Source organism: Phascolarctos cinereus, unplaced genomic scaffold (assembly GCF_003287225.1).
Source record: "Phascolarctos cinereus isolate Bilbo 61053 unplaced genomic scaffold, phaCin_HiC Scaffold_2;HRSCAF=192, whole genome shotgun sequence".
Classification (NCBI taxonomy): Eukaryota; Metazoa; Chordata; class Mammalia; order Diprotodontia; family Phascolarctidae; genus Phascolarctos; species Phascolarctos cinereus.
The window spans coordinates 322,110,938-322,133,379 of record NW_027555625.1 but is presented as its reverse complement, the minus strand read 5'-3'; the positions used below and the strand labels follow the sequence as shown (position 1 = coordinate 322,133,379).

The 22,442-nt window shown below is 38.6% G+C and overlaps 1 protein-coding gene across 8 annotated transcripts in view; it reads left to right on the top strand.

Annotated features, from left to right (window-relative positions):
- Positions 1–22,442, top strand: part of CHD6 (chromodomain helicase DNA binding protein 6) — a 183,841-nt gene that overhangs the window by 135,150 nt on the left and 26,249 nt on the right. For 7 of the 8 annotated variants that reach the window (XM_020998890.2, XM_020998892.2, XM_020998888.2 and 4 more), the window contains 10 exons: positions 268–467; positions 1,337–1,496; positions 4,449–4,538; positions 5,934–6,037; positions 9,546–9,675; positions 14,093–14,153; positions 17,009–17,057; positions 17,813–18,029; positions 18,434–18,642; positions 19,804–21,399. In XM_020998890.2, coding sequence (XP_020854549.1) covers positions 268–467; positions 1,337–1,496; positions 4,449–4,538; positions 5,934–6,037; positions 9,546–9,675; positions 14,093–14,153; positions 17,009–17,057; positions 17,813–18,029; positions 18,434–18,642; positions 19,804–21,399 — 2,816 coding nt within the window. The remainder of the gene's footprint in view (positions 1–267; positions 468–1,336; positions 1,497–4,448; positions 4,539–5,933; positions 6,038–9,545; positions 9,676–14,092; positions 14,154–17,008; positions 17,058–17,812; positions 18,030–18,433; positions 18,643–19,803; positions 21,400–22,442) is intronic. The other variant, XM_020998891.2, reaches the window with a different exon arrangement.

Genomic DNA, 22,442 nt, shown 5'->3' with positions numbered 1-22,442 from the left:
TTGCCGGCCCCTCCTGTCTTATGGTTCTGATGGTTTCGTGTGAAATACTTCAACGCCTGGTGTGTTGGACATCGCAGTTATACACCACACAAGTGTTGGGACCCCTCAGGCCCGAGTAAAGAACAACAAGAGGAAGCCAAACAACCCATTAAGAAACTAGAAGTATTTTTGGTCATTCGTGGTCTTTGGAGGCTTTTCCCATCATGTTGTGGCTCTGGTATTCTCGGTTTTTCATAGCTCGTGTCCTGTGATATTTCTGTCCCACAGGTGGGGACGGTGGAAGGATATCCTGACTCATGGGAGATTCAAGTGGCATCTTAATGAAAAGGACATGGAGATGATCTGCCGGGCTCTCCTGGTATACTGTGTCAAACACTACAAGGGAGATGAGAAGATTAAGAGTTTCATATGGGATCTGATCACACCCACAAAAGATGGACAAAACCAGGCTCTCCAGAACCATTCGGGTAAGAACAGTCAGGGCCGTACTGATTTGGCCTGCAGGCTCTCTTCTGGTGTCTGCCTTTTCAAACGACCCACATCATTATGCAGGGTCTTGGCTTTCTCACTGTTAGTTAGTGCTTCTCTGGAATTTGAACTTACTAGCCAACTGTCACCTGTATGATTTTGTGTCAGTTCATTTAACCCTCTGTGTGAAGTTTACCTGTCTCCCAAGACTTGCACAATAAAGGTGGAAGGGTTGATTGGTTCCTGTTTCTGAGTTTGAATTTGCTTAGTCTGAATCATTCTCACCTCTGCTCTGCTCTCTCTTCCCTCTTCTTCTCTTCCTCATCCTTCTCCCTCCTCCGCACGCCACCCCCCTTCGTTCTACTTATCCAGATTCTGCCTGTTCTCGAGGCCTACATCTACCAAGAAATTTTCAATGACATCTTTGTCTCTGCACCACCTCTGCCTGGTCTCCAGCCCCAGAGATGCCCTTTATATTTCTAAAGCGTAACCCTTTATCTGAACTGCTTTTGAACTTAACAGACATTATCACACACTTTAACTTTTCATTTCCATTGCGATTGTTTTGTGTGTGTTTTGTGTCCTTAATTATATCGAAAGCTATATGAAGATAGATACTGTGTCATATTTAATCATCACCAACCATTGTGTTGATTGTTTAGTCCTTTAAATTTTTATATTTTGTTTCTGCCAATTTGTAATTAGTTTCTTGCTCATCTGGAGTCCCAGGTAGATCATAGACCAAGACTGCTAGGCCAAAAGATATATTGTCTGATCGCCACCATGTATGTAATACTTATGTTTGCTAGGCAAAATCTTTGTGCCATCGCCCAATTATGAACCCTCATTCATTCTTGTGCCCTTACAGGGTTATCTGCCCCAGTCCCCAGAGGGAGAAAGGGAAAGAAAACAAAGAATCAGATGCTACTTCCAGAGTTAAAGAATGCAGACTGGTTGGCCACCTGCAACCCTGAAGTTGTCCTGCATGATGACAGCTACAAGAAACACCTTAAACAACATTGCAATAAGTAAGTGTGTCTGATCTACTTCCCTTTTACCTCAGAACATCTCTCCAATGTTAGAGATGCTTTGAACTGGAGGGAAGGCCCTAAAGTTCTGGTAATTATTCCAGTAAAGAAGATCAAGAAAGTTGGAGATGTTGCTGTATGTTACTTTGAAATTCAAGGGTTAAAATACTTTAATTATACTACTTTCTTTACACCACCTCTTCCTGGACCCCTGTCCCACATGTGCACTGTGTACTCTTGAAGTTCTTGGAAATCTTGTTCTCAAAAAATTGTTTAGTTCCTGTTATAACCCTTCCTTGTGATGGCAACCTAATCATCATCTGGAGGACAGGAGCTGCAGATCCTCCAATGCTGTTATACTAAAGAGGATCCAGGTCTTCCCAATATTATTCCCGAGTCTTTGCCTTCCAATCTTCCTCCGCAACTCTTGCAGAAGGCCTTGGAAGCATCTTTTCACTACTTCACTTTAATTCCTTAAAAAGCGTTTATGAAGAATATATTTTTCATTGTTTCATACTAGGTGCTATGGGGGATACAAAAAAAAAAAGAATTAGACATGTAACTCCCAATCTTGTGGAGCTTACTAGTTACTTGAATGGTTAAGATCTACAAATAGAGAATTGATGACAAAACAGCATAGGAATAAATACAGAATAACGTGACATCAATCAAATAGGAAGGCCTGGGAACCTAGAGTAAAGAAAGCTGAGCATAAATTTGGCATCTTGGAGAAAGTTAAATCTTGAGTTGGACCTTGAAGGAATGTAGTGGAGAGGGAGGCACTGTACTTCCTACAGTGGAAAAATAGTGTGGAAGAAAAAGTACAGAGGGTAGCTTGAAGAAGCAGAATCTATGTGGGAGCAGTGAGAGCCTTGGCTTGACTGGCTCTGAAAAGGTTGTGTTGGAGAGAACTGTGGAAGGGAGGTGAGAATGGTTCGGAGAAAGGGGAGGGGGCAGTTGCTCAGGGCCCTTGAGTTTGGGTTTAATTGGGTATCTTGATTAAGATCATCTTTCAGAGAATCGTGGAAAAGCTGTTCTCAGCCATTTCTGATAGGGTCATACATCATGAAAGGACACCAACTCTAAAATTATTATTTCTTAAAACAAAATATTTGGCTTCAATTCTTGCTTTTCCTCTGTATGCAGACATCAGCTAAGATCGCTTGACCCCCTGAGAGGAGCTTGAAGACCATCTTGTTCCAGGAAGACAGGGGTCTAGGTAGAACGCTGTCCAGGGAAGGGCCGCTCAGCTTCTCCTATCATTTTTCAGTCAGTTTGTCATTTAGAGAACATTGAATACCATTGATTTGAACTCTCTTCTTACATACATCACAGATATTTTTACAACGAATGTGTTGTCCCTTCTTTCAGCTGAAGTAGAAACAGCTCTGATCTTCTTTCTACAGAAAATCTGATGTTCCAGCTGCCCTAGACTCCCAGGAGACTGTTCTAAAGTCTTCTGCGTAGGCCAGAGAAAATTTCAGTTCTTACTCTAGACCCTCTTGGAAGCTACTGCTACTGCTGAGTGGCCTTGCTTTGTTGGTTCCCCGGAGGATTTTTATTTCTTGTACCTTTTGAAAATAACAATTACAACAAAGCTCGCATCTTAAAGTTATCCCAGTTGTTTGATTTACAGTGAGTAGAATATTAAGTATTTCCATTCACAATGATACCTGGTCCTCTGGCTACTACAGAGTCCACAGACTTTTAGTCTGTGTGGCACCTAATTTGTGACCAGTGTTAAGCAGCTTATAGAATAAATTACAGAACGAGCTGAGTTAAGGCAGGGCCATTCGTTCAGTCAACAAGTATTTTTTAAGTACTCCTGTGTACCTTGTGCTGGGCAGAGAGAACATTTATAAATGTAAAGAATGACACAGTCCCAGCTCTCAAGGAGCTCAGATTCTTTGAGCCTTGGGTCCAAAATTGTGTACATATCAGAATACATACTTCTCCTTCCCCAGCTGATCCAAAGCACACTCATCTCTTTTCTTTCTTAAATCTGTGACATGTTAATTTGTATTGTTCCTCCATTTTAAATTTTAAGTTCCGTAATCTCAGATATCAAATCATGTACTTCTTTTCTGTCCCCAGAACAGCATTAGGCGTATTTGGTAAAAAGTTTATCAATTACTGTCTTCCCGAGATGAGCTCAGGTAGCTAGATTAGCTTAGTTTATCTGCAGATCCTTAGGGAAGAAACAGTACTTCCTAAGACTGCCCTTAGAAGCAGTATGATACAGTGGGCAAGGCTGAATATGGAATCAGCGAGCTTGGATTCCCATTCCTTGCTCTGTCATATACTACCTGTGTGGCCCTTGACAAGTCACTCAGCCTTCCAGCACTTTAGTTCCTTCTTCTGTAAAATGAGGGGTTTAGATTAGAAGACATTTAAGGTCTCTGCTAGTGCTAAATCTTTATCCAAAGACTAGAAAAATTTAACTTTTGCTCCATCAGCAACACTTGTCGGACCTGTGTTCTTATGAAAATTAAATTCATTCCTGCCACGTGTCAGATATGCCACCACTTCAGCAAACTAGTCAATCTGTAACCAGCCCCTTGGAAGTCAGTCACATTTAGTAGATATTTGTGACCAAGGAGATAATTTATTGGAACTTGGGAGGGCAAGAGATCACTTCAAAGCCTGTATTATAATCCAGCAACAACAATCTTCTAGCAGTTGGGGAAACCTTCTTTTTTTGTTCTATTCTTGTCTCATAGGGTGACTGAACAGGTATTCTTCCTCCTTTGTAAGGCGGAGGTATTCATAATGACCTACAATTGTAGACTACTTTGTATTTTAAAAAATATTTTCATATACTAATGATGTAATATTCTATCAAGATTATTAACAGGAAGGAATACAGAATATACCAGGGCATATGGTGTCAAAGAGCACAAAGTCAAACCAAGTATTGTAGTTTATTTGCATTAATCAGTTTATCTTTCTTAGGGTGCTTCTTCGAGTCCGGATGCTATACTACCTGAAATCCGAAGTGCTGGGAGAAGCAGCAGATAAAGCATTTGAAGGAACCCCTGCCAGGTATAACCACTGTAGCCAGGCCATAGCTTTGACTGTGCAAAGTCAGCATAGAATTGTGTATGTTTTCTTCAAGGATTATACCGTTTACACAGAACATTACCTTTGGTTACATTCCTCATGATTGTAATTAGTATCCTTAGACATTTGTCTCTCTCCTTTAGGTGATATTTTTATTGCTACTCTATAGCTCGTTTGATTTAGCACACCTTATTATTAGCAGTATCTCTCAGAATGTGGACTCTCAGGTAGAGGTAGTGATACCAGAGCATTAGTACATAATGGTCATTTTTAGTGGAGTTGGTAGCTCCATCATAAGATGAGCCAACTTCTGTTTCTTGGACTTTTTCCTTGGGCTCCATCTTCTCTTTGCCTTTTAGCACTGATGAGAGACTGAATCAACAAAGCTCAGATAGCTACAGATAACAACCAAAAAGATGAACTGAGTTTTTTTCTATCCTACCTCCCTGTGTGGGTGATCACGGGAGCTATAAAGGAAGAAAGAATTGGAAAGAATATGAAAACCATCACCTTCAAACATCTTTATTTATTTTGAGAGTAAGATTATAGTTTAGGTTGGCTGTTGAAGTAATTACCATTTTGAGTGATTTGTAGTTAGAATAATTTCATATAGTAGACATAAGGAAGAGATACTGGCTTTTTGGGTAAAGCTTCCATTGTAGCTAAAAACTTTCAAATTGATTTAAATCATTCAAGAAGTGCATTGTGCTATGGCAGAATTTTAAAAATCACATTTGAGTATGTTCTAGTGTGGACTCATTTTGAGGGGTTTGGACTAGACTAGGGGGTCTCTAAAGTACTTTGAACTCTGTGATTCTATGGGTCTTTGTGATAGTGAAAACCAAACAGAAGCATAATCCCCTGATTCGGCTGAAAACATGTCATTTAAATGAGAGTTACAGCGCTGTCTTGTAGAACTTTTTTTTAATATTGAATTTAGTCTTACAGCTAGATAAAAGATATTTCGCTTGACAGGTTTTGAGTACTCTACCCATAATTATGTCACATCTCTTGACCCCTCACAGGCCAGTATTCCCTTCCTTATCATTTCTCCCCCAATTCGTGACCACACTAGTACAGATGTTCTTGTTATATTAATAATAGTGTTTGTATTTTCCCCTCTGTGAGCAGGCTGAATACTAGACTTCTCATTTTAGTCCCATGCATTTGATTATGTACAAATTTAACTGCATAAAACATTCTGGGAGAGTCGAAAACAGAATGGAGCTATCCAAAGAAGACTGTCCTTTTTTAATGTTGTTGCTTCTGTTCTTAAGTGTGATACCACTGAGGCCTTGGGATACGGTGTTGGATTGTTGGATGGTGAATTTTTGTCTGTATACAGAAAAATTTCTATCCATGCTGTGTCTTCCACAGAGAGTTGGATGTTTTGCTGCCTGATATTGACTACGTGGAGATCCCAGTGGATTGGTGGGATGCAGAAGCCGATAAGTCTCTTCTTATTGGAGTGGTCAAACATGGTGTGTATTCCTAGGAGATTTAATAATTTTCTCCCAATAAATAATCACCCCAGGGAAAAGTTTGCTTTAGAAAACCCTACTGTCAGAGAGACTTTTAAGTGGATTAAGTAAATTTCTCTTGGACGGTTGTAAGGAGATAAAATATGCATGGTCACTAGCTTTTGAAGTTTTTCATATAGTTACTATTGGCAATTTGGTCATTATCCAGTTATGTTTTTCACTTTCAGTAAAATTTCACTTCTAGATCTTGGAAATTAGCCCAAATGGATGCACATGTTATGGTAATAGTGAGAATATTTTCAATAGGTTAGAGATTCAAAGGCTAGAAAAGGTTTGTCACAAATATACCCTGGAAGAAAAATTCAGTTGTGTAGGGTTGTGCAAAATCAACCACATAATCCCTATTTTCCCAGTCTACTTCGATCAATCCATAAATATACCTGCTATGTGCCAGGCATTGTACTAAGTTCTGGATATCCTTAGTACTGTTAGTATAATGACTAGAGCTAAAATATGTCCACAAATATTTCCATGCTAATAGTCCATCTACTGCAACAAATGGTTCTAGAAACTTTTTATAATAATCTGGAGCACATAAGAGAATTTTTGAGTTGTGGGAGAGGTGTGAAATATGTAGGCCTTTACCTCTTCCCAGGTCCCATCAGGTGTTCCATTTGTGCCCTCAGGTAATCCATGATGAAGTGTTTAATTGATAATTAAACTATAATCATCAAGCTATAATAACTTAAGATGTAAAGGATGCCATAATCCCCCTCTGGTAGCCCCCAAGGGAATAAATAACTTGGTATGTATGCCACCTTTGAAAGATTGTTAACTCTAGCATTTCACTAACAGTTAATGAAAGCTCAGAGATATTAACTTGTCCATATGCTGCTTGCATTAATAATTCCTTGGAAATTTCCTCAAACACAATTTAAAATTCAAGTATTTTGATTTTTACTCTTGGAAAGACCAGTGCCAGAGCTATTTTTATAGCCTCATGGTAAGCTATTGGAAATAACTGTGTCATTTAACCTTAATTTTAGAGGAGAAAGCATGTGATGTCTTAGGGACCCAGTGATACCGTAATGTGAGGCCATAAAGTAGATAAGCTTGAAATTCTAAAGATATACAGTAAGATATCGCAGTATTCTGAAGATGGGCAAATTTTAAAAGCAGACCAGAATATAATGTATGAGTTTGATTCCTTCAGAAAAGACTGATAATTATAGTGATTATCTTTCCCTGGTAGTGGATTATTTAGAGCATAAATACACTTGGAAATTAAAGGGTCATTCAGATCCTGCTTCCTGCCTTGGTTATGAATCAGCTTTTCTACTTACATTATTTTCAATATTAACTAACACAGAACACTCTTAATGTTACATGGATATGATAATCTAAACAAGTTGCACCTGCTAAGTTATTGCTTAAATTCATACAGAACACTAAGGTTTGTTTCAAAGCTGATCAAGACTAATACATTAGATATTTCAGGCTACGCACAGACATTCCATTTGTTAATAGAAAAGTTCCCATAGCAGAACTTCTCATCTGTATCATGCTTGTGATTGCTCACGTTTGGGTAAAGTGACTACTCCAGCTTCCCCCCCTCACCCTTAGGGAGGCCTGGGTTCATGAAGATGAAAATCAGAGGTGTAGAGAATCGATTATGGTAGTAATATCCATTCTCTTGGAAAGGACAGTGAGAAAGAAAGAAAAGGAGAAAGGCAGTTGTTCTTACAGACCTATTTTCTTGCTATTTTCACTTTTCCTTCTACATTTTTCTTTTTTTACCTTTCATTCTTCCTTGTGACTAGTGCTTTATTATTATGGGGGAAGGTCAGAGATTTGGAGCTGGGAGAGCCCTTAGTTTCCATGTAGTCCAGCCTACTCATTTTACAAGTGAGGAATTAAGGCCCATGGGTCTTCTGATACCAAATCTGATATTCTTTCCGTCATGACATGCTGCTAATGAAAGAGTTTCATGGCAGTATTAACAAGTTACTAGCTCTGAGTGAGCAACACTTGTTATGCTGATGGTGTCTTTAGATTAAGAGCAAAAGAGCCCCCAAGAGAAAATTGTGTCCAAATGTATCATTATCATCATCAAAACAAATGCATATTTCCAACAGAGGTGCCAAAGCTAATGAGGAAACTAAGGAACAACAAATTAAAATCATTCTATTAACACTTGGAATGGTTCCACATACAATCAACTGCACATCATTCATAACTGAGAATTATGAGCATGGATTAGCAGTAGTTCAGAAAGAAATACTTATAGAAATCTGTCATATCTCCTAGAGATTTCTGTCCAACAGTACCTCACTGGCATACCTCTTCTTAATCTGCTTATAAAAGCCATCTATTACCAGATTTATGTTTTAGGAAACTTAAAAATAAGATATTTTCTGTTGTGTGGCATCATGTCTTATAACCTGTTTCTAGATTAGAAGGAATCTGTAAGTTGTTTATTTTTAGAGCTTGGCGTAGATTGATTCTTGTCTATACACAGTTGATTAAATTTACTTCTAGCACTGGTGAATTCAGTTATTGAGTCACTTTTAATCACATTAAGTAGGTACAATAATTAACTTTTTGCCCTTAATATTTTTTAATCACATTGCCAGACTTTTTCATTGTAATCTATATGATCCCATGGGTTAAAATAGCAGTGATGAAGGGAACAGGCCTAAATTAGAACCTAGACTTTGCTACAGGGTGAAAAAAATATGCAAAATGGGAGCTCCAAAGCTAGATTCCTATTTTTCTGTCATCTTAACATCATTAAACATTTATTAAGCACCTACTGTGTGCCACGCTCTATACTGAGCACTAAGAATACAAATATAACAGTCCCTGCCTTCAGAGTTTACAATCTAATGGGGGAAGACAAACTCCAAAAGGAAACTGAAAAGCAAGAAGAAAGAATCCAACATGGAGCACATGGTAGAGAAGTCAGAGAAGCCCCAAAGTCATGCAGCCAGGTGGGAAGTGAGATGTCTTTCCTGAGCCCTCTCCTGAAATGGAGGTTTTAGAATTTGTGACTTTGTCCTCCAATCAGAAGGGCATTGGGTAGTTATGAGGAACAGGTACCAGTGCTGATTCAGTCCTGCAGGATGAAATTCCCACTGGTGAGGTTCCCAGGGCATGGTGGAAAAGTTAGAGAAATCCTCATAGTGCAGCCGGGTGGGAAATAGCTCTGTTGCTCCAGTTAGCTAAAAACATGTGGGTTTATATATGTTCTTAATGTTTGCTCACATCATATTTGAAGAAGTTTTTTTTTTTGTCTGTGTTACCCAAAAATTTCTACTTCAAGTTAGAAATATTTTCCTGGCAATTAAAAGAATGTGATAATGGTTTATAGGTTTATGATACTTTAAAAAGCATGATTAAAAGTTGTGGCATTCTATTCAAGGACAGAAATTGAGGTCCTGTGGTACAAGATGAAGGTAGACTTTGAGGTTTGATGTTGTTTCTAATGCTCCCTGCTGTCTTCATCCAGGTTATGAAAGGTACAATGCTATGCGAGCGGACCCAGCTCTTTGCTTCCTGGAAAAAGTTGGAATGCCAGACGAAAAATCCCTTTCTGCAGAACAAGGTGTCACTGATGGTTCACAAGATATTTCAGAGAGGTGAGAAACCATATAGGTCCCTGGCAGAAGTAAAAATATGGCTTTTTGTGCCATGAAAACACCACCTCTTCCTGCCTCATCCAGCACTTCGCATAATTACTTTATCATAATATTCTAGTCTTTAATCTCTTTTCAAATCATCCCTCACAATCTTCTACTAAGAACACTGTTTAAGTGAAGTCCTGTCTGTCAGGTTTGCACAGTGGCCCCTGGACAGTGCTGGTTCAAATGCAGTTTTTTGTGTGAGGGGACCGAGACGGTCTACCATGTTCCACTGTATAGTACTACCTTACTAATTTTGTCTCCTGCTGCACTTGCTAGCTGATGACCGAAAAAAGAGGATGGGTCCCTCAAAAGAGACATAATGAGATCACAAGTCTTTAGATGAGATCATTCTGATTACTCAGAGTCGTTAGAGGGCTTTTAAAACCCTTCACAACCTGGCATCTTCCTAACTTTCTAGTCTTCTTGCTCTTTGCTCCCTTTCACTTACACTCTGATCCAGCCACACTGTCCTTTTTGCTGTTCCTTGCACATGACACTCCATCTTTTTCACAGGCTGTCCCTCGTGGCGCAGCTGCCCTGCCTCATCTTAGCCCCTTGACTTCCTTAACCATCCTTCAGTCTGCTCATAGCCCACCTTCTGCAAGAGGCCTTTCGGAGTCCATGCTTCCCCACCCATGGCTAGTACCTTCCCTCTGAGATTGCTTTCCAGTTACATAGTATATGTCTCATATAGACCGTATTTTACATGTTGCCTTTTGGATTAGAATGTGAGCCCTTCAAGAGCAGGGACGGCGTTCTTACCTTTCTTTGTATCCTAGCACTTAGCACAGTGTCTGGCACGTAGTGAGTACTTAATAAATGCTTATTGACTGACTAATTAAAGAAATTCATGAAATTCTGTTCAACAGACTTAGTTCCCAGTCTATGGCAGTGCCCTCTCCACTGCCCAACACGCAGATTTCCTGACTTCCACACGGGTCTTGTGCAAATAAGTGTTGTAGCATCTTGTTGGCTACCTTTTTTTTTTTTTGTAGAATACCATAATACTTTGGTATTTTGGGAAAGAATATCCTATGTAGAACTCAAACAGAGGAAGAATTTATAATCGATTATGAAGCTCTTCAAATGCCCTATTCACTTATTTGTGCTAATTTCTAATTTCATCTGCTAAAAAACTACAAATTGGAGTTCAGTTTTACTATCTGCACTGAGAAAAGAAATGCTTGAAATAGGAAAGTACACATTGCCCAGATTATGACATACAGCTGGATGAGCAATTCTACTTAGGCTTTAACGTATATATTCTGTATAAACATGCTGATGGATAATTAGCTAGACCTTAGAATTCAGTAAGGGAAGAGATTAGGCTGGACTGCATATGAAAATTGTGGGTCACTTTTGGTGATTCCCCAACTGTCTGGCACTTCAAAAAGACTAAATGTAGTGCAAATATTCTACTGGTGACTTTATATGCCTGCAGAACATGGAAGAAAACAATTTCATGAGAAGTAAAACTACAAATTACAAGTGTCAGTGAAAAAATGGTGATTGTGAGTATTCTTCTAGTGTTAACGAGGAGGGATGGGAGAAGAACCATGGCAAGGCCATTTATGATCATAAAAAGAGGTAGGTCATTCATTTGATGAAGGTGAGAGATGGCTCTAGTGGCTTATTGATTCCTTAAGGAGAAAGGGAAAGCTTACCTTTGAGTTGTATTCTTTGGAAAGATTTATGGTAGAGACAAAGATAAGAATGCCATAGAACAGGAGCAGGTGAAGAGTTGTGATCTTAATGCAGGAAATACTTATGCCAGTGAATTCATGGAACTATTATTTTCCCCAAAACAAGTTTAAAGCAGAATCTGTTAACACCTAAAGCCTTTAAATTTTTTAGAAATTGTCAATGGAAGGTAAAATGTGGTGTATCCCTTAATGTATATGCCTTGAAAGTAGAGGAAGAGAGAAGGAAAACTATTCTGTCATTGCCCCTCAACCATAACACCTGTTGGATCATCAACATTAAGATTTATGACTGAGCTAGAAAAGAAGACTGAAGACTGTAAGTTAAGGCAGTTTCAGAAAACCACGGCCAGTTGCCATCACCATCACTTTGGCAGAGAAAATTTGAATAATGGCAGGAAAGATGGCCAAGATTGTAGCGCAGTGGCAGCTCCATTTTCTCATCAGGCTTTTGTATTTACCAGGTTTTATTCCCAGGTGAGAACTACTATTCTATCCTTTCCCTGCCTTGCCTACAAATTGTTGAGGGTGGATTCAGGGAGATGTCACCAAATTCCAAAAGTATTAGTGACTCTAACATAGTGGTATCAAACTCAAATAGAAAAGGGGTCCTGAACCATACAGAAGGATCCCTGGAGACCATATATTGACTTAGTTTTAAAATATAATTACTATCTATGTTTTATTGTATTTTTATTTATTTTCTTAAATATTTCCCAGTCACATTTTATTTTAGTTGGGCTGCACTTGGGAGTGTTGTAGGCCACATGTTTGACACCTCTGCTCTAGTATATTCGCAGGTTGCATATAAAATATAACCCAGATTTGCTGCCTGAATGTTTATGATGTTTATGTCCTGATTGCTTAGAAGGATCATTCCAACTATAGATTTGAGAGACCTGTTGCAGGTGTATAACTAAAAGATATGTAACATGCCTTCATAGAAAGACAGGACCAGGAAAATAAGTCATTTTGATGATGAAGCCCTTAATTGGGCTCACTTAGGAGGAATATTTAAGAACCTAGATCATTAACAAATATGTAATGGAACTTAAGAAATTCAATTTGGCATTTATTGAGCATCTACTATTTTTCTTTTAAAGACACTGTCCTGGGTACTGTAGATTCAAGGTTTAAACACACACACACACACACACACACACACACACACGCACACACACAATCCCTTTCTTACGGGCCTTTACAGTGTAATAGTTGGATAGAGCATACGTTAACAAATAAGTGTTGTGCAAAGCAGAATGTGATAAGAACAAAGGACAGATACAGATAAATTGCTCTAAGACAATTTGAGGAGAGGGGAAATTGATGAGTTTGCAGTCATGACAGTTGTCTTTACCAAGTAGAAGGCTTATGTTGACCTCCTATAGTAATCATTTAGGGCTTTAACAATGTAGAGATAAATTTTGAGTAAAACCAAATTAAATTTTTCTGTGAATGGGTGTCATGCCAATAGTCTGCTATGTTCTATCATTTGTATTCGACATGTCATTCTTTCTCCTCAGATAGATCTCTCCTACAGTAGCCAGAATGGTGGCAACTGCATGATATGAGTACATACCCATATTACTGATGTGGAAAGGATGTAAATATGAACTCTGACCTCTTCCCTCTTAGCAGAGGTGATAGGGCTCATCCAGACTCACTTGTAGGTATGCACTGTCTCACATTATTGACAAAAGTATTTTTACACCAACGTTGATTATTCAGAGTACACCACTTTAGAAAGGGTCTCTTTGATTGTCCTATCAATGACTGACTTCCTTCTGCTGTCTCTGTTATTTAATACTTCTTTTGAACTTGCCTGCAGGGATCTTGAAGCTGTCTTTGCTAACAGCGAAGATGAATAGGATGAATTATATTCCTCTTTCATCTTCACAGTTACTTGGTGGTCTCCAAGAGTTGCAGCAGTATCATTGCAATAACAGTATTGTGTTACAGAATTTATTAATCATTCTTTCCTTTGTTCAGTGAAGTTTGGACTTATAAACACAAGGAATTTGGGGATTTTAAGGGACTCCAGGTTCAAAACAGCGTGATATTGCAGCCAAAAAATAACTATAATCTTAGACTATATTGAGAGAGGCATTAGTATCCAGTACTAGGGAGATGATTGTCCTACTATACTGTGCTCTGGTCAGACTAGTATTGGGTTCAGTTTTATAAGCCACATTTTAGAGATATTTGTAAGCTGGAGAATATCTATTGGAGGGTGACCAGGGTGGGAATGACCCTCCAGGCCATACTATAACAGGACTTGGTAAAGTTAGTAGGAACATTTAGCCTGAGGAAGGTAAGACTTGGAGGAACCATGATCAGTGTCTTCAAGCATGTGAAGGGTTGTCATGTCAGAGAAAGATTAATTTATTCTCCTTGGCTAGAGAGGGAAGAGCTCAGAGTCACAAGTGGACATTGCAGAAAAGCAGGTTTAGGTTTAATATGAGGAAAGCCTTCCTAATCATTAGCGCTATCCAAAAGTGTGATATGCTGCCTCAGAAGGTAGTCTGCTCTTCATTAATGGCCTTCAAGCAAAGGCTGGATGACAATCTGTTGGATGTAACTAGATAGTCTCTAAGGTTCTTTCCAACTCCGGTGCTCTGTAAACAGAAACGTCTCCAGGGTATTTTGTGATCTTTTCTCTGACTTTTATCTAGAAGCAATCTGGATAAAGAAGATAATACTGAAGACAAATTAGATGGTCTGCAGAAACAGTTGGTAAGTCAAATATGCAATAGCTTTTATTCATGTTTCTTATTTTTTAAAATTGTCGCCAGTCTTTCGCAATTTACATTGGACAAAGAGAGCTTGAGACACTGTACTGCCCAAGAGAAATGGGTTCCTGGGGCCAAAAAAATACAGGTCCCTGTGGTAGAATAATTCTAAATCTAATACTTGGCATGATTATAATTTGCTTAGCTCAGTGATTTTTAAACTGGGGTCTGCTGGTCCCCAAAAGGTCTGTGGATAGATTTCAAAGAGCATATGAACTTCAGTAGAGACAAAAAATTATCTTTGTTTTCACTAACCTCTATGTGAAATTTAACATTTCCTTCCATTATGAATGTTCTGAGGAGGGATCTGTGGCACAAAAGAAAGTTTAAGAGTCCGTGGGCTAGGTTTTCTCTTGCCTCAGTTCCTGGTAACTCTCTTTATCATTACATCAGACAGATGTATTATAATGTGCCTTATGAATGTAGAGGCCCAGCAAGTTTTCATTCCCATATGTATACTTTTGCTTATTTCTTCTTCTGAGTTGTATCCAAGAAGCTGTAACTGTGTTTCTACTACAGTATCTTGTATATAGTAAGCATTTAGTAAATGTTTATTGATTGACTGATTCTATCCTGGAGAAGATGAGACGACCTTGTGTTTACCCCAGAGTGGTCTCTAATTTCCTATTTATACTGAAGTTGGACTATCATTTTTTCATATTAATAGGTAAGAATTTTTCCAAGATATGGTTTCACAAAGCCCTTGAGCTACTGGATAAGCAAGATGGTTAATGCAGTCATGTAAATTAGCATTGATTCTTTAAACTTTAGACTTTAAAGGCTAAAGATAGGCTAAAGATAATTCAAATTATCTTTTAATTGCCTTTAAATTTTAAATGCCTTTAAAATTGAAGTTATAAACCAGATATAATGCCTGCCTTATACATTGGTCGCATTACAGAAGTTTATTTGGGACTCAGGACGTGTTTTCCCTTAGAAATAATGTCATGAAATCATAAAATTTTAGAGCTGGGAGGACCCTTAAACAGCTCAGTGAATACAACCACCTTGTTTTACAGATGACGAAGCTTAAGTTCCAGAAAGTTGAAATGACATATCAAGGTTAACACAATGAGTTGGTAGCAGAGTAGGGTAGGACCTTTCTCCCAGATAGCAGGCTGAAGGCCAGTCCTGTTGACCACAAATTGTGCATGGCTTAGGCCAGCCTTCATATATTATTTTATCCATTGTTTCAAGTTAGGGAGTATCTTTGTCACCCTTATTGCTGACAGATGCTAATACTGCAGGAAAGGTGCTGACTAGTAGGAAAATATTTGTTATAGTTTAAAAATGTATATCTGCCGTCTCAGGTAACGTGGCACATGTTTGTGCCAAATTAAAGCTGATAAGGTAAGGACAGCTTCAAGGTTATCTCCTTTCTTACATTATGAAAAGAACTTGAACATCCAATGCTGTGTGCTTGTTTTAGTTGGAAAAAGAATTCATATTAGGCTGGTGTGATCTAGTTCTAGAAATTACTTCACTCCTCCAAACACAGATGTTTAAATGACTCCCCACTCTGATTTACATTTTCATGGTTTTTCTCCAAAGCATCAAGACTCTAAGATAATTATCTGCATTTTAAACAAGTTTTGTGTTCCATGGTACAACTTCTTTTTTTCTAGACTCAGCTGCCAGGTACCTTCAGCTATAGAATCCAAGAAGAGGTCTGTTATGTGCAGCCTGTCCAAACACATGCTACCAGAGGCTTGTCTGCATACCCCTAAGTGATCATTTCAACTAAGACGAGCTCATCAAAAAGCAGCAATATTAATCCACATAAAACAGTTCAGTGGAAATTAGCCCTCCCTCCTCCCCAAATCACACACACTTCATATTTCAGGTTTTGTTTTTGGGGGGAATAAGGAAAAATCTTCTCATTAGAATAAGGAACCTTTTCTATGGGCATTTCTATTGGTGCCAGTTGCATAAAATGCCCACCTTCCGAAGCATATCTCTGCCAGTGATAATAGTCCAGATTCACTCGGAGCTTTGATTCATTATTTTAACTTGAATTTCCGGGCAGTTTATCCTATGGGGTTCTTTGATTGGGCAATAGTAATTTATGAATTTTTCGTATTGATATGAATTGAGGTAGGAATAATGAGCCCCAGAATGATAAGTTTTTCACACAATGATAAAATAAAAATATAGATGAATAAGTTTGACACCATTATACACAGCCTTGGTGAAATGGTAGCACTAAATTGTAAGAACCATTGGTAAAGCCTCTAGTTAAATTCACCATGAAAATGGGACTTCTGTAAAATGTGATTGCTAAAGGAACAACTGTACTCCACCACTTTTAAAGCTAATTTGCTACAGAAAATATTACTGGATACAGTTACAAGAGCAAACATTAATAAACTCTTTTCTAGTCATTTCTCTCTCTCTCTCTCTCTCTCTCTCTCTCTCTCTCTCTCTCTCTCTCTCTCTCTCTCTCTCTCTCTCTTTTTTTGCAAAGACAGTCAGGGTTAAGTGACTTGCCCAGGGTCACACAGGTAGTAAGTGTCAAGTATCTGAGGCTGGATTTGAACTCAGGTCCTCCTGACTCCAGGGCCAGTGCTCTATCCAGTGGCCACCTAGCTGCCCTCTAGTCATTTTTTAAGATATGAAAATCACCACATGGAGCACATGCAGTAAACAAGTCTTACCCAGATTTGGTGATAGCTCGCAAGGAATATGTCTCTTAAGTATTCATATACTTTCTGTACGAGAGCATGTAGTAAATATTAGTAATGATGATCAAGGAAGTTTGTAGCGGTCCTTGATGGTTGTGGTGGCTTTCTTTGTCCCTAGGAGGAGACCAGTTTTGGTGAAAGTGAGAAGAAGGATGAAAACGTGGCAGGTGAGACAATGCCCTTCAGAAGGCAAAGAAAAAAAAATCCACCTCATGTTATGCTGGAATTCATGTCTTTAAAAAAAAGAGAACTGCTGCTTTTAAGAAACATCTTTAAGAAAGCTTGGCCTTTTTCAGACCCCATCAATGCCTTTGTTGTTTGGTTGAGACATTGATGTCAAAATGATTTTGGTCTCCATCTAGTTGACATTGAAGTTCTAAGATAGCGTCCATTATTCTTCTGCAGGACAAATAGGTAAGGGTTTAAGATTAATGGATCAAGGGATAGTTTAGAATAGCATTGGGAAGAAAAGCCCAGCAACATCATACTTTATAGTTCTTAATAAAGAAGGCAACAGGTCTTGCTTATCTTGTGCTTCATATGAGATATATCTGAAATTTCCAGAGGTCTCTTTCACCCCTATAAAGCAACTCACTCTAGAAAAAGGACTTCATAGTATTTATGCTTTACAGATATGGAAAGTTATCACTAAGATTTTGCACAACACAATGTTTCAAACACTTTACTGAGTCCTTGTTCTTGAATTTATTAAAGATTTGGAAAATTTGGCAATATTGGAAAATTTGGAAAATAATGGCAACTTTAAGTAAGTTATTGCTCCCTTTCTCTCTCTAGCTCTCTGGTACTTCCCTGTCTATCCTTGGGAACAAAAAATTGAAAATATGAGTGTTTTCATTTTTAAAAGTGTATCACCTTTATTTTAGTTGTTTGTAACTACTAATATCCTCACTGATGTTTGAAGCCCAGGATGGCTCCGACCCAGACAGATCGCCCTGGCCCGTTTCCTCCACCCTTACAGCTCGGTTGAGACGCCTGGTCACTGTTTACCAACGTTGTAATCGTAAGGAACCCACTCGAGCTGAAATTTTAGGTCCAGGTAACCAGGGATATTGGGTCCAGGAAGACATGTTTAGGAGAGCCACTGAAATGGACCCTATCAACAAGGATATCCAAAAAAGGTAATAGTAACAAAAAAAGGAGGTCATGGTATATATTAGTAAAAAACATGAGAAAATTAAATTTCATAGCTAAGCCAGAAGTTTACATGAAAGGGAGATGTTCTCTTCCAAGGTTAATCGGGTCCTTGGAATTAAACAGAACAAAACATTAAGGTTTTCATAATTGTAAATTTCTGAAAGTATGGAGTCTGATGCTGTCTCTGAGGTGGTTGGGTTCAAATTTCTAGTATCCATATCTTCTACTGCGAAGGTGGCAGCCTCTTTTCCAGAATTGGCATAGTCTCTGGAGTATGGGTTAGCAGTGATGAAGATACAGTGTGTACCAGACTGGCACAATTTAAGTATGGGAGTAGCAAAACATTTTATTCTTTTTTTTTTTAACTTCCCTTATGCGAATCCTCAAGATGGACAAGAAGAGAACAGGCAGATTTCTATAGAACGGTGTCCTCCTTTGGCGTTGTCTACAATCAAGAAAAGAAATCCTTTGATTGGACCCAATTCCGAGTCATCTCACGCTTAGACAAGAAGACAGATGAAAGCCTAGAAAAATATTTTTACAGTTTTGTGGCCATGTGTAGAAATGTTTGTCGCCTCCCCATGTGGAAAGATGACGGTAAGAAACATTACTTTTAGCATATCATGGAGGAGACAGAAGAAAGTCTTAGAATTAGTTTATTTATAACTGTAGCAGTATGTATGTTCCAATATGAGGCACTCTTGAGAGAACCAGGAAAGTTTTGCTAATTTGTGGAGTTCTGCTAATTGAGTTCATCCTTCCCAAAAAAAAAGAAAAATTATTCCTAAACTTTTTTTTCCCCATGAAAAATGTATCTTAGTTCAATAAAAATTGCACTTTAGGTTAAGACTTCACAATATAAATATAGTTAAAGAAAAATTGTCTCAACAATATAATTATTCTTCTGTGAACATCGGGCCAATTTATATTGCTGTAAGAATGTTTTTTACCTGTACTTTTGTACCATGCTTACATTAAAAATCTGTTGCAAATGCAGCTATCTGAGGTTAAAAATACTGAAAGTAGGTGACTGTCATTTGGTCATCCTTTAATTGGTGTTGAACCAGTCTTGGGAATTTTACAATAACCTAGTTGTAGTGGTTGGTTGTGGTTTTGCCCTTTGAACTACGCATTTGCAGATAAAGACCTTATAGTGGCATGCTGTACCTCACAAGATTTGACATTTATAAATGGGTTTTGTTTGGGGTTTTTTTATTTTTGTGAGGCAGTTAGAGTTAAGTGACTCACCCAGAGTCACACAGCTAGTGAGTATTATGTGTCTGAGGCCAGATTTGAACTCAGGTCCTCTTGACTCCAAGGCCAGTACTCTATCCACTGTGCCACCTAGCTGCCCCTACATTTGTAAATGTTGAAGCAAGCAGGGATGAGAACAGAACTGACTTAAATGCACAAGGACACCTAAGTTCTTGCTTCTACCATGGCTTCAGAAAGCATACATCCGTGGCTAGGATTTTAAAATGGTCCTTTTACCCTTCCTGGGCCTGTGTTTCTTCCATAAGATTAATTCATCTTCACCTGGCTTTGGGTATTTACTGTTGGTCATAGTCCCTGAAATAACGGACTACGACTTGCAGTAGCAATGACTTGTGACAACATAGTTGTATATGTCGTTGTTATTTTGTGATTCTTACAGAGTCAACCCATGATTCTAGAGTTTTGAGTTGTGTAAGTCAAACACCATGTTGTCAATGGCCACATCAATTAATTAACTAATTTTCTGTTGATTTGTGTCTTCAGGCCCACCAGATCCCACTCTCTATGTTGAACCAATCACAGAAGAACGTGCTGCAAGAACTCTCTACCGCATTGAACTTCTGCGGAAGGTCCGAGAGCAAGTACTGAAATATCCTCAGTTGCATGAGCGCCTCCAGCTCTGTAGGCCTAGCCTCTATCTGCCCGTGTGGTGGGAGTGTGGGAAGCATGACCGAGACTTACTCATCGGCACAGCTAAGCATGGGCTCAGTCGTACTGATTACTACATCATGAATGATCCACAGCTATCCTTTCTGGATGCCTATAGAAACTATGCTCAGCACAGAAGAACTGAAGCCCAGGGTCCAGAAAATGCGTGTTGCCTTTACCAGACTAACTCTAGACTTTATGAATCCCTTACATATACTCAAATGGGAAGGACTTGTGAGTCCATAGATACTGAACCTGAGAATCAAATAAAAATGGAAAGCATAAGTGATAATCTCAGCCACACTGAAAGGAACCTACCTGATGTAACATGTGAAAATTTTATTTCTAAAGTTCAGGATATAATTTCTATTAACCATGATGAAAGCTTACTACCTGATTCTTTGGAGTGTATGATGTTTGGTGAGAAGATTTTCAACAGTGAGCCAAGTTCTTTCATTCAAGAGAACCCCAGCAACACTGAATCCAAGAAGGATGTTTCTGTAGCCTTAGCAAGCAAAAACAAAGAGAATCAGCCAGGTAGCTTTGAATTGGAGCTGGCTACACACCACTGTTCCCTGAGTAATTTAGAAGCAGAAATAGAACAAATGAGCAATAAAACTGAAAAGCATTTGTCTCTCCTGGCTATAAAGGATATAGACTCTAATGAGTACCTACCTGCTGCGAGACATGAAACTGTAAGACATCCTGATGCCAAATGTAGTATTCCCCCGCCCTTAGAGCAAGGGAATGTAAGTAGATTAATGGAGATGTGTAGCCTTAGTGTTTGTAATTCTGAAAGAAAACTTTCTTCAGAGCAGCGGTTAATTGATTTGTTAGGAAATAAAAGTCTAGAAGGTAAATTAATGTTGAGTCAGAACCGTAGTGATGAAGAAGAGGAGGAAGAGGAAGAGGAGGAGGAGGAAAACTCAGAAGTAGGAGTGCAGATAAGGGAAAGGCCAGAGGGTATAGGTCAAACTGATCTCAGTACTAACATACCAATTGAAATGGACAGAGGTTTCACTATAGATAAAACCAGGGAAGGGGGCCCAGAGACACAAAGCCGTGATCCTACAGAGCTAAGATGTGTGGATCAAACATTCTGTGAATGTCACTGCAAACCCATAGACAGGTGGAAAAATCAGGGTGACAATATGGAATTTGAGATGGAAAAGACCAAGTTCCCTGACCCAGACTTGTTCAAAGGCAAAGTTCTTAACACTATTGCTGTAGAAGGTGGAAACAAAGCTCTTTTATCAGAGCCCTTGAAAGTGGACCATGAGTTTTTAAAAGAAGATTCCTGGGAAGATAAGGTAGAAAGGCAAAGAGGTTATACCACATGTCCTCTTGACAGGAGTGATCTAAAACAAGAAGACGTGGACTTTGAGAATAAGGAAGATGATGATGATAAAGATGGAAACTTACAAGGTCAAGGTACTGTATGGGGAACCTTGTATTTTTCTGATCAGGCCCTTCACCATTTCTTTCATCCTTACCTTAAGTGCCCAGAGCATCACTGCCGCCCAAGCCTTGTTTTTCAGAAGCCTCTTGTAATCTTAGTATGGTATGAATGTGTAATCTGGATTCATAAGGAAACAGTCCTAGTCACTCTTTCTATATAGTTAAATTCATCCACTTGTTTCAATAGAGAGATCGGTCAGTTTATAGGGAGCTACTCTCTATAAATGTGGAGGGCTAGTAGTTTATAGTCACCTCTTTCCTTGTCCTTAGCAGACAAAATCATGAATAGATTTTTATTTTTAGAAATAAGGAAATTTTTTCTTGAGGGCATAAAGATAAGAAAAGAAGAAAGAAAAAGATAATCACTGTTACGGGCATTTACAATAGCCCTATCAGGTAGATAATTAACATATCATTCCCGTTTTACAAATTAGGAAATTGAGCCTCAGAAAGGGAAAATGACTTGCCTAGTTAAGTGTCAATGCCAGGATTCAAACCCAAGTCTTCTGACTCCAAAGGTAGGGCTCTTTCCACAGAAACTTCCAGGTAATAGTTGATGATATCATATAGGGCCTTAGAGTTTACAGGGTACTTTTTGCCTTTTCTCACCAGATCATTACAAGAACTCTACACAATAAGTAGTATAAGCATTATTATTCCCACTTTAGGGGGGGGGAGAGAAACAAGCCATTATTAAGTGCCAGCTATGAGCTAGGTACTATACTAAGTGCTTTACAAATATCTCTTTTGATCTCATTTTGCAAAGGAAGAAACTGAATTGAGGGAGGAGGGGGATCGATTAGCTCATCCAAAAATCTGGGGAAACTGTATTTTTCTCAAACTGACAGTCTTGTAAGAATGAAGGGAAAAAAGTCTTCAGTGGAAAATCCATAGAAGATATACACTTAAAATTGGCTGAACAAAAGCGTTCATGAAGGTTTGAAATAGAAATGCGATGAAAATGGGGACTAGATGCATCAGAGGAAAGTGGAAAGAAGTAATGAGCATGCTGTTGA